This window comes from Salvelinus fontinalis, chromosome 3 (genome assembly GCF_029448725.1).
Source record: "Salvelinus fontinalis isolate EN_2023a chromosome 3, ASM2944872v1, whole genome shotgun sequence".
Lineage (NCBI taxonomy): Eukaryota > Metazoa > Chordata > Actinopteri > Salmoniformes > Salmonidae > Salvelinus > Salvelinus fontinalis.
Genome location: NC_074667.1, coordinates 77,636,504 through 77,649,742, shown reverse-complemented (window position 1 = coordinate 77,649,742; position 13,239 = coordinate 77,636,504). Strand labels below are relative to the sequence as shown.

Sequence of the window (13,239 nt, the reverse complement as noted above, 5' to 3'; positions counted from 1 at the left end):
TGACTGTCTGTCTTGACTGTCTGTCTTGACTGTCTGTCTTGACTGTCTGTCTTGACTGTCTGTCTTGACTGTCTGTCTTGACTGTCTGTCTTGACTGTCTGTCTTGACTGTCTGTCTTGACTGTCTGTCTTGACTGTCTGTCTGTACTGTCTGTGTCAGTGGTTATTGATTGATCCCATTTTGATTTAATGTGAATAAATCATTTTGGAGCTTAGACACATTGATGCCATCATCCCTCACCCTAGTGCACAGTTCCCTGAGGCTAGTCAGAATGATGCTCTTCTCACAATCATTCATTTTAAGGGAATCTGTTTCCTCAAATGAGCAGATGGAGAAAGCCATGGATGTATAATTGACTGAAACAGCTAACTAACTAGCTCATAGAGATTATGTAGAAGTCACAGGACCGGAGAAACTCTAGTTTATATAATATATATTTCTCTATAGCATCTTCCATCAGTCAGCTGTGCAAGAGGGAGGTAACTTTCTCATGTAGAGCAGTGATTGGTTCCTAACTCCCAGGTCTTCTGGTAACTAGGCAATGCTGACTTTTCATTCACATTGTGTTGTCACAATACACCCCTTTTACACAGTCAGTGGTGTTTTCCATTTCATTGGTCACTAAAGAGCTCATTTCAAGAGAATTCATTGTGGATTCTGCGGAACCATTGGGTGCTCAAGATTCTGAATTTTTTCTTTCTTTCTTGATCGAATATTAAATCAACTGTATGTGTTTTCCCTCTTGGAATAGACCCCCCCCCCCCCCCCCCCTCACCTCCTGATTACAGATCCATTTCAATCTGTGTGTTCTGGTGTTAGTGAGTTGGTGTTGGTTGGCGTCTCACATGGGCCCTCTCTCACACTGTAGATGAAGTTGATGTCTCACTCATTGGATTGTATCTAATTAACTGATTTTTAACAACGTCTACTGTGTGAGAGAGTTTGTACACCGAGCCATACAGGTATTCCTCATATATATATATATCAAAGGGACTAGGTTCCCAGGTGGTATTGAATCAGCCAGTGTGACAGATAACCCATGGAGAGAGAAGATTGGCACAAATCTCCATCAATCATCAAATCTGATCTCCTTTGGAACCATTTTGGCCTACGTAAACGTTCAGCTCTTTCATTTCCAATCCATTTGTCCTAGTTTTGACCCAAGTCTCCTGTGGTGTCTCATTATTCCGGATGTCTCTAACAGGAAGAGCTGTGCAGTGACAGTGTGGAGAGGATCGTGGTCAACCCCAACGCAGCCTACGACAAGTTCAAGGACAAGAGGGTCAACACTAAAGGCCTCGGTTAGTATACCTTCAAACAGCTGTCGGGGTGGGGCTGTATCTCAGCGAGTAGGGGCGGGGCTGTATCTCAGCGAGTCGGGGCGGGGCTGTATCTCAGCGAGTCGGGGCGGGGCTGTATCTCAGCGAGTCGGGGCGGGGCTGTATCTCAGCGAGTCGGGGCGGGGCTGTATCTCAGCGAGTCGGGGCGGGGCTGTATCTCAGCGAGTCGGGGCGGGGCTGTATCTCAGCGAGTCGGGGCGGGGCTGTATCTCAGCGAGTCGGGGCGGGGCTGTATCTCAGCGAGTCGGGGCGGGGCTGTATCTCAGCGAGTCGGGGCGGGGCTCTATCTCAGCGAGTCGGGGCGGGGCTCTATCTCAGCGAGTCGGGGCGGGGCTGTATCTCAGCGAGTCGGGGCGGGGCTGTATCTCAGCGAGTCGGGGCGGGGCTGTATCTCAGCGAGTCGGGGCGGGGCTGTATCTCAGCGAGTCGGGGCGGGGCGGTATCTCAGCGAGTCGGGGCGGGGCGGTATCTCAGCGAGTCGGGGCGGGGCGGTATCTCAGCGAGTCGGGGCGGGGCGGTATCTCAGCGGGGCGGGGCGGGGCGGTATCTCTTCCTTCTCAACCATATTGGAGGAGAAGGTCCAAGGTCTCTCTGCTCAGACCTTATCCAGTGCGTGAGGTGGGGAAGAGAGGATGCACGGAGTTGAGAAAGCACAGGAGTTCGTCCTTGACTGAAATTAAATGTATTTATAAAGCCTTTTTTACATTAGCAGATGACCATGTGACCTCACCAGGAGGAACTCTGGGACTTTTCCCTGGTCATGTCGTCACGTCATGTAGCCCTAGACGTGAGGCATTTCCTGAATTGGTTACAAACTAGAGATGAAACGGTTATGAACATTTCATATCACGATTCTAGTGACCCAAGTGATCACGGTGATCAGTATTATCGAGGGTATTGTTAAAATGTGCTGGACATGTTCAAGAAGTACTGACACACTGAAATCATTTCACCAAGTTTTATATTAAAACCAACAAGCAACAAATACAATTAGCAGCACTATGCACTTTTTTTGTGTGCCGAAACATTTAAAATAATAACATTTAATGTTAAATGTTATTATTTTAATGTTAAAGGTGGCACCATGTGGACATGAGAGGTAAAAGTTTCCCTTGTGCAGGTTTAAATGAACACAACCTTAAGTAAGCAAATCAAATGTGCATATAAAACCATCACAAGTAAAGCAATGTGCATGTAAGAACAATACAACCATATGTAAACACATCCAATGTGTAGTTGTTGACGTTAAAATAACACAACATATGTCAACAAATCAAATTAACAGCACTGATTGTATGTCCGTTCTCTCCTTCATAAAGAAACCAGGTGCTGCTGGCCTAATATCCTGTATGTCTGTTCTCTCCTTCATAAAGAAACCAGGTGCTGCTGGCCTAACATCCTGTATGTCTGTTCTCTCCTTCATAAAGAAACCAGGTGCTGCTGGTCTAACATCCTGTATGCTGGTCTAACATCCTGTATGTCCGTTCTCTCCTTCATAAAGAAACCAGGTGCTGCTGGCCTAACATCCTGTATGTCTGTTCTCTCCTTCATAAAGAAACCAGGTGCTGCTGGTCTAACATCCTGTATGTCCGTTCTCTCCTTCATATAGAAACCAGGTGCTGCTGGCCTAACATCCTGTATGTCTGTTCTCTCCTTCATAAAGAAACCAGGTGCTGCTGGCCTAACATCCTGTATGTCCGTTCTCTCCTTCATAAAGAAACCAGGTGCTGCTGGTCTAACATCCTGTATGTCCGTTCTCTCCTTCATAAAGAAACCAGGTGCTGCTGGCCTAACATCCTGTATGTCCGTTCTCTCCTTCATAAAGAAACCAGGTGCTGCTGGTCTAACATCCTGTATGTCCGTTCTCTCCTTCATAAAGAAACCAGGTGCTGCTGGTCTAACATCCTGTATGTCCGTTCTCTCCTTCATAAAGAAACCAGGTGCTGCTGGTCTAACATCCTGTATGTTGGCATCTTTGTTCACTTGAGATTGAAAGGTAAAAATGTCAGCATATTTACTTTGTCCGGTTTAAGTAGTGATCTGCGAGGGGAGACAATGTGCATCTCTCTGATGGCATGTTGGTTGCTGGGATGCACGAAAGCTTCCTGACAACCCTGGCAAGGTGTGGCAGCTCTGATGCCTCACCCCGACTCTGATGCCAGTGGATCCTCGTCTGCTGGAATGGGTGGCAGAGACGGGTAGACCTTGATCTCTTCTTTCACTCTGTCTTCTGGGGTGGTTGGAATCTGACCCTCTTCACCTCTCTGCTGATTGTTGAGGTAATGTTTCTCAGCAACCCAGCCAGGCCTTTCCCCTCCGATGCCGCTGTGGGGGTGTTGGTGCATCGTGGTTCTTCCCTGACTTGTGCAGCTGTCAGCTTCAAGGCCTCCTGGATACAGCTGTCAGCATCAAGGTCTCCTGGACACAGCTGCCAGCTTCAAGGCCTCCTGGATACAGCTGCCAGCTTCAAGGCCTCCTGGACACAGCTGTCAGCTTCAAGGCCTCCTGGACACAGCTGTCAGCTTCAAGGCCTCCTGGACACAGCTGTCAGCTTCAAGGCCTCCTGGACACAGCTGTCAGCTTCAAGGCCTCCTGGACACAGCTGTCAGCTTCAAGGCCTCCTGGATACAGCTGCCAGCTTCAATCTGTTGTTAAGGTCTTCTCTCATTACCCTTTTCATCTCCTTGGTCAGGGATTGGCTCCGTATCCTTTTCCACCAGAACATCACAGGTGATGTAGTCTAGGCCCGGCTTGATGGCTGACAGTGTCTCTGAGGCAAGTGTATCTGTAAACTTGCTCAGAGGTTCAAGGAGCTCAGAGGTTCAAGGAGCTCAGAGGTTCAAGGAGCTCAGAGGTTCAAGGAGCTCAGAGGTTCAAGGAGCTCAGAGGTTCAAGGAGCTCAGAGGTTCAAGGAGCTCAGAGGTTCAAGGAGCTCAGAGGTTCAAGGAGCTCAGAGGTTCAAGGAGCTCAGAGGTTCAAGGAGCTCAGAGGTTCAAGGAGCTCAGAGGTTCAAGGAGCTCAGAGGTTCAAGGAGCTCAGAGGTTCAAGGAGCTCAGAGGTTCAAGGAGCTCAGAGGTTCAAGGAGCTCAGAGGTTCCATGACACTTATGTTGGCATCCTTGGGCATCAGATGCCATGTTCCTCTTTCTCCAGCCAGAGTCGCACAGACTGGCTGCTGTTGGCTGAGGAAACGCTCAAGCATCTTGTGTGTAGATCCCCATCGGGTCACCACATCATGGATCAGAGCCTTCTGTGGCATGTTGAGGGCAGCTTGCTTTTTCTCTCCAGTTCTCTCCTTCTCTTCCAGCACCGTGAGAAGCCTTGGACCAGATGACGGCAGGCCTTGACTGCTGTGTCAACTCTCTGAATTTTCAGAGCCTTTGAGATGGACAGGTTCAAATGATGGTCAAAGCACCCAAGCCACAGATCTGGGAACTCTTCAAAAGCCTTGATCATGTTTGTTGCGTTGTCTGTGGTTATACAGACAAGGTCTTTCTTGTTGATCCCCCCCACTCTTCCAGCATATTCTCAAAACCTCTCTGTTGTGAGCCGAGTGATCTTCTGGGAAGAACTGTGTTCCCAGGCAGTTTGATTCCAGTTGCCAGTCTGGGGTGAGGTGATGGATAGTGAAGCTGATGTAGGGTTGACCACCCCCAGCTTTCACTGGTCCAGAGGTCAGTATTTGCAGCAAACTTTTTCCAACATCAGCTTTAACCTGGTTGTACAGGTTTGGGATTTCAGTCTTGGAAAATAATGTTTGTGATGTCACTTTGTAGTGAGGCACGGCAACTTTCATCAGCCTCAGAAAGCCAGGCCTCTCAACAATAGGAAATGGCATCACGTCCTTTGCAATGAAATATGAAAGGCCTGCAGTGAGGTCTTGAGCATGTGTTGATGTGGGTACATAAGCAGCCTGCCTTTTTAAATGCTTGCTGGAGTGTCTGTGTCACAACTGTAGATGAGGAGGGACCAGTAGCATCACTGGGTTTGCCTGCTGCACGCCCACTCTGTAAACTGTAGATGAGGGACCAGTAGCATCACTGGGTTTGTCTGCTGCACGCCCACTCTGTAAACTGTAGATGAGGATGGACCAGTAGCATCACTGGGTTTGCCTGCTGCACGCCCACTCTGTAAACTGTAGATGAGGGACCAGTAGCATCACTGGGTTTGTCTGCTGCACGCCCACTCTGTAAACTGTAGATGAGGATGGACCAGTAGCATCACTGGGTTTGCCTGCTGCACGCCCACTCTGTAAACTGTAGATGAGGATGGACCAGTAGCATCACTGGGTTTGCCTGCTGCACGCCCACTCTGTAAACTGTAGATGAGGATGGACCAGTAGCATCACTGGGTTTGCCTGCTGCATGCCCACTCTGTAAACTGTAGATGAGGATGGACCAGTAGCATCACTGGGTTTGCCTGCTGCATGCCCACTCTGTAAACTGTAGATGAGGATGGACCAGTAGCATCACTGGGTTTGCCTGCTGCACGCCCACTCTGTAAACTGTAGATGAGGATGGACCAGTAGCGTCACTGGGTTTGCCTGCTGCACGCCCACTCTGTAAACTGTAGATGAGGATGGACCAGTAGCGTCACTGGGTTTGCCTGCTGCACGCCCACTCTGTAAACTGTAGATGAGGATGGACCAGTAGCGTTACTGGGTTTGCCTGCTGCACGCCCACTCTGTAAACTGTAGATGAGGATGGACCAGTAGCATCACTGGGTTTGCCTGCTGCACGCCCACTCTGTAAACTGTAGATGAGGATGGACCAGTAGCATCACTGGGTTTGCCTGCTGCACGCCCACTCTGTAAACTGTAGATGAGGATGGACCAGTAGCATCACTGGGTTTGCCTGCTGCACGCCCACTCTGTAAACTGTAGATGAGAATGGACCAGTAGCATCACTGGGTTTGCCTGCTGCACGCCCACTCTGTAAACTGTAGATGAGGATGGACCAGTAGCATCACTGGGTTTGCCTGCTGCACGCCCACTCTGTAAACTGTAGATGAGGATGGACCAGTAGCATCACTGGGTTTGCCTGCTGCACGCCCACTCTGTAAACTGTAGATGAGAATGGACCAGTAGCATCACTGGGTTTGCCTGCTGCACGCCCACTCTGTAAACAAGGGAATAGCAAATGTATTATTATTATCGCACACACTATCTTCTGTGTTACATTTGAGTGTATGCAATGACCCTATGCACAATTTACATAAATACAAATGAGTCTTAAGAAGACAGTGATAGTAATTGCAATGAGCCCAACAATTTACATACAGGAAGGAGTCTTGTATAGGAGTCTAGTATAGGAGTCTATTGTATAGGAATCTATAGTGTTTCTCCTGTTGGAACACTTTTACAACCAAGTCGACTGACGGATTTTAAATGAACAAAATATGTTGGTTGGGTGACTAAACTACATAACGTGTTATCGTCTGCAATGGTAGGCTGGGGACACACAATTTCTAACAACGCTTTTTTCTGATTAAAAAAAAAAATTGTTCATTGCATCCGCCGTGGAGCAGTTTCATAATAGGACCATATTTCCCAGCTGCTTGCCGTAGTTTTGAAGTAATCATGAAAAAACGGGCCTTATTTTAGGGTATTTTTCACCCTGCCGGCTCCTATTAGTTCTATTGAGCATCAACTCTCCTTCTGAACGTTCTCTTCCCAGCGTATTGTTCTATGTCACAATGCCTGTTTCGCTAGGCAACGAGACCGGCTCACTTTGTTTAAATGTAAACAACAACAACAACAATTACTCATGGAACTCTGAGTTCGTCCCATTGTTTCTTTTTTAGGGGAAAATATAGGTCTGTCTATTTCGCCAAATATTTTGCAATGTGTATATTTAGATTTTTCTCCCCCCCCAAGTCAGACAGACACCATTTTAATCGTGGGAATCTCCTCTTTTTAATTCTGTGAGTCTGGGCAGTGAGCTCGGTTGTCATTAAATGCTAGCCCCAAAATATTTTTTGTTCTTTGAACGCTGAGCTCCCCCCATTGTTTTCCTATGGAGAGGCATCCCGGTCTATTTTGCCAAATATCACATCGATGATGTCAACTGTGCTTATGTCTGTGTAATGACAAAGTAGGGGGAAAAATGAAAACAAACTATTTCTGGTCTAGTGATCGATGACAAACGAGCTCGTTTCTCCTGATTTTAAAATGGTGCCTCACTTGAATATACACATTGTTGTGCAGATGTTACTTTGTACACAAGTATTTTTTTTCCCAGTTTCGTCTGACGAACAGATTGTATTGGTAAAATAAAAAGGGATACATTTGTTTGTGCCTTTTAGGCAAAATGGAATTCTAAGCATCACTCCAGTCCAAACAGGCTCTGCAAACGTTCCATTCCATTAATTTGCTACGGGCTCGCGCTCGTGTTCCTGCTTAGCCAATGTTCTTTTGCTGTTTTTCAGCCTTAGGTGAATGTTGAATGGGTCTATTGTCCAGCCTAGCAACGGGTGAATAGAGTCTGAAGACACATACAGCAGCAGAACAATGTGTAGTGTTTTTATAAGAGTAGGTAACACTGAAAGATTCTGTTTACATTATTGACAAGCTATTAGCAAGTTAGACAGACAAACCATGACATTTTCCACCATTCCGAAGTCCCTGCATCATGCATTGAGCTAAAAGTTAACTTACCTTGCATTCACTATAAAGTAGTGGGTGGTAGTCACGAAGATGACTCAAGAGATTTTGAATTGTTACCCCCTTTTCGCTGCGATTTAAAAATAGAATATGTTGCATGTTCTGCAGACAAGGTGACCATCTTCGATTTTAAGTTTCCCTCAGCACTCTTGTAAAACCCAAAATACAACCACACTTCAGATTTGGTCCTCTTAAAAGGCTGAAAAATCTCCCGAGCGCTGTCACTCCCTCCCGCCATGTTTTCACACAAAACAAAACCCACGTTGCTCCGCCTGCGTCAGACTGTCGCTAACTCTGGTTGATGCTGGACAGTATTTCCCGTGAGTTTTTCAAACCGCGGTAATCAAACACCGTTTTAATGATAATTAACATTTGAAACGGTAATACTAACCGTCGGGAGTTTTATCGTGAAACCGGTAACCGTTTCATCCCTATTACAAAACCCATCATCTAATATTCTTGTCTTTCCTCTAATGAATCTGTGTTTTCTCTCCCAGACTTCTCAGATCGTATCAGTAAGAACAAAAGAGTGGGCTATGAGTCGGGAGAATATGAGATTGTGAGTAGATGCTGCAATATTTCATATTGATTATTGTTCTATAAATAGTACCATTGATTCTGTTGGGATCCATAACCCATCTCTGTGAAATCCATCACAAGACCTTTTACTTGTCTATTTGAATGTTGTGTATAATGATTCAGCTGTCTATTTGATTCTTGTGGATAATGATTCGGCCGTCTATTTGAATGTTGTGGATAATGATTCGGCCGTCTATTTGAATGTTGTGGATAATGATTCGGCCGTCTATTTGAATCTTGTGGATAATGATTCGGCCGTCTATTTGAATCTTGTGGATAATGATTCGGCCGTCTATTTGAATCTTGTGGATAATGATTCGGCCGTCTATTTGATTCTTGTGGATAATGATTCGGCCGTCTATTTGAATCTTGTGGATAATGATTCGGCCGTCTATTTGAATCTTGTGGATAATGATTCGGCCGTCTATTTGAATCTTGTGGATAATGATTCGGCCGTCTATTTGAATCTTGTGGATAATGATTCGGCCGTCTATTTGAATCTTGTGGATAATGATTCGGCCGTCTATTTGAATCTTGTGGATAATGATTCGGCCGTCTATTTGAATCTTGTGGATAATGATTCGGCCGTCTATTTGAATCTTGTGGATAATGATTCGGCCGTCTATTTGAATCTTGTGGATAATGATTCGGCCGTCTATTTGAATCTTGTGGATAATGATTCGGCCGTCTATTTGAATCTTGTGGATAATGATTCGGCTGTCTGTTCTGACGCTCCAGTGTATTGTCTGAATGTTAACTCTGTATTCCTCCTCTCTCTCCATGCCTGTCTAGTTGGCGGAGGGCTGTGGGGTGAAGGAAACCCCCCAGCAGAAGTACCAGCGGCTGGTTAATGAGATCCAGGAGCTCAGTCAGGAGGTGGACACCATCCAGGTAAAACCCCTAAACCACCCAGGTATAACCCCTACACCCTACACCACACAGGTAAAACCCCTACACCACCCAGGTATAACCCCTACACCCTAAACCACCCAGGTAAAACCCCTAAACCACCCAGGTAAAACCCCTAAACCACCCAGGTATAACCCCTACACCCTACACCACACAGGTAAAACGCCTAAACCACCCAGGTATAACCCCTACACCCTAAACCACCCAGGTAAAACCCCTAAACCACCCAGGTAAAACCCCTAAACCACCCAGGTATAACCCCTAAACCACCCAGGTATAACCCCTAAACCACCCAGGTATAACCCCTAAACCACCCAGGTATAACCCCCTAAACCACCCAGGTATAACCCCCTAAACCACCCAGGTAAAACCCCTAAACCACCCAGGTATAACCCCTACACCCAACACCACCCAGGTATAACCCCTAAACCACCCAGGTATAACCCCTACACCCTAAACCACCCAGGTATAACCCCTACACCCTAAACCACCCAGGCATAACCCCCTAAACCACCCAGGCATAACCCCCTAAACCACCCAGGCATAACCCCCTAAACCACCCAGGCATAACCCCCTAAACCACCCAGGCATAACCCCCTAAACCACCCAGGCATAACCCCCTAAACCACCCAGGCATAACCCCCTAAACCACCCAGGCATAACCCCCTAAACCACCCAGGCATAACCCCCTAAACCACCCAGGCATAACCCCCTAAACCACCCAGGCATAACCCCCTAAACCACCCAGGCATAACCCCCTAAACCACCCAGGCATAACCCCCTAAACCACCCAGGCATAACCCCCTAAACCACCCAGGCATAACCCCCTAAACCACCCAGGCATAACCCCCTAAACCACCCAGGCATAACCCCCTAAACCACCCAGGCATAACCCCCTAAACCACCCAGGCATAACCCCCTAAACCACCCAGGCATAACCCCCTAGACCACCCAGGTATAACCCCTACACCCTAGACCACCCAGGTATAACCCCTAAACCACCCAGGCATAACCCCCTAAACCACACAGGCATAACCCCCTAAACCACCCAGGCATAACCCCCTAAACCACCCAGGCATAACCCCCTAAACCACCCAGGCATAACCCCCTAAACCACCCAGGCATAACCCCCTAAACCACCCAGGCATAACCCCCTAAACCACCCAGGCATAACCCCCTAAACCACCCAGGCATAACCCCCTAAACCACCCAGGCATAACCCCCTAAACCACCCAGGCATAACCCCCTAGACCACCCAGGTATAACCCCTACACCCTAGACCACCCAGGTATAACCCCTAAACCACCCAGGCATAACCCCCTAAACCACACAGGCATAACCCCCTAAACCACCCAGGCATAACCCCCTAAACCACCCAGGCATAACCCCCTAAACCACCCAGGCATAACCCCCTAAACCACCCAGGCATAACCCCCTAAACCACCCAGGCATAACCCCCTAAACCACCCAGGCATAACCCCCTAAACCACCCAGGCATAACCGCCTAAACCACCCAGGCATAACCCCCTAGACCACCCAGGTATAACCCCTACACCCTAGACCACCCAGGTATAACCCCTACACCCTAGACCACCCAGGTATAACCCCTACACCCTAGACCACCCAGGTATAACCCCTAAACCACCCAGGCATAACCCCTAAACCACCCAGGCATAACCCCCTAAACCACCCAGGTATAACCCCTAAACCACCCAGGCATAACCCCCTAAACCACCCAGGCATAACCCCCTAAACCACACAGGCATAACCCCCTAAACCACCCAGGCATAACCCCCTAAACCACCCAGGCATAACCCCCTAAACCACCCAGGCATAACCCCCTAAACCACCCAGGCATAACCCCCTAAACCACCCAGGCATAACTCCCTAAACCACCCAGGCATAACTCCCTAAACCACCCAGGCATAACCCCCTAGACCACCCAGGCATAACCCCTACACCCTAGACCACCCAGGTATAACCCCTAGACCACCCAGGTATAACCCCTAGACCACCCAGGTATAACCCCTAAACCACCCAGGTATAACCCCCTAAACCACCCAGGCATAACCCCCTAAACCACCCAGGCATAACCCCTAAACCACCCAGGCATAACCCCTAAACCACCCAGGTATAACCCCTAAACCACCCAGGCATAACCCCTAAACCACCCAGGTATAACCCCTACACCCTAAACCACCCAGGTATAACCCCTACACCCTAAACCACCCAGGTATAACCCCTAAACCCTAAACCACCCAGGTATAACCCCTAAACCCTAAACCACCCAGGTATAACCCCTAAACCCTAAACCACCCAGGTATAACCCCCTAAACCACCCAGGCATAACCCCCACACCCTACACCACCCAGGTATAACCCCTAAACCACCCAGGTACAACCCCTACACCCTAAACCACCCAGGTATAACCCCCTAAACCCTAAACCACCCAGGCATAACCCCCTAAACCACCCAGGCATAACCCCCTAAACCACCCAGGCATAACCCCCTAAACCACCCAGGCATAACCCCTACACCCTAGACCACCCAGGTATAACCCCTAGACCACCCATGTCAGACAAATACTCCCAAAGCCCTAACGTTAGCCCCTTAGCCCTTACACCCTAACGTTAGCCCCTTAGCCCTTACACCCTAACGTTAGGCCCCTAGCCCTTACACCCTAACGTTAGGCCCCTAGCCCTTACACCCTAACGTTAGCCCCTTAGCCCTTACACCCTAACGTTAGGCCCCTAGCCCTTACACCCTAACGTTAGGCCCTTACACCCTAACGTTAGGCCCCCCCCCCCCCCCCCCCCAAACCACCCATCTTTATACCCCAGTGACCTCTACCCACCCCCCAAACCAGTGGTTGTCATTTCCCTGGTAGTGTGCTGATCACATCTGTCTATGCTCCTCTCCCCTCAGGCGACCACAAGGGACAGCAGTTCAGAGGAGCGTCTGACCCCTGTAGTCCTAGCTCAGCAGGCTGCCCAGCTCAAACAGCAGCTGGTCTCTGCCCACCTGGACTCACTGCTGGGACCACAGGCACATATTAACCTAGCTGATCCAGATGGAGCTCTGGCCAAGTAAGAGAGGGGGAGAGAGGGTAGGGGAAAGGGAGGGACACACACACACACACACACTCAGTCCCTGTGCTCAAGAACACCAAGGTAACCTGTCTAAATGAGTATCGCTCCGTAGCACTCATCTGTAGCCATGAAAAACATTGAAAGGCTGGTGTTGGCTCGCATCAACGCCATCCTCCCAAACACCCTGGACCCACTCCAATTCACATTCCGCCCCAACACATCCACAAGTGACTCAATCTCTATTGCACTCCACACTGCCCTTAACCACCTGGACAACAAGAGGAACACCTATGTGAGACCACTGTTCATTGACTACAGCTCAATGTTCAACACCATAAGTGCCCTCAAAGCTCATCACTACGCTAAGGACCCTGGGACTGAACACTTCCCTCTGCAACTGGATCCTGGACTTCCTGATGAGGCACCCCCAGGTGGTGAGGGTAGGCAACAACACATCCGCCACGCTGATCCTCAACACAGAGGCCCCACCACCATCATTAAGTTTGCGAACAAAACGAGGGTGGTAGGCCTGATCACCAACGACGATGAGACCGTCTACAGGGAGGAGGTCAGTGTAGCGCCAGAACAACCTCCTCTCCCTTAAAGTGAACAAGACAAAGGCACTGATTGTGCTCTACAGGAAATGGAGGGCCGAGCACGCC

General features: G+C 48.7%; 1 protein-coding gene across 1 annotated transcript in view; it reads left to right on the top strand.

The window, feature by feature from the left end:
- The window catches only part of dctn2 (dynactin 2 (p50)), a 37,443-nt gene that overhangs the window by 12,377 nt on the left and 11,827 nt on the right, over positions 1-13,239 (top strand). The window contains exons 3-6 of the mRNA XM_055918098.1: positions 1,205-1,301; positions 8,498-8,559; positions 9,372-9,470; positions 12,414-12,574. Of these exons, the coding sequence (XP_055774073.1) occupies positions 1,205-1,301; positions 8,498-8,559; positions 9,372-9,470; positions 12,414-12,574 (419 nt within the window). The remainder of the gene's footprint in view (positions 1-1,204; positions 1,302-8,497; positions 8,560-9,371; positions 9,471-12,413; positions 12,575-13,239) is intronic.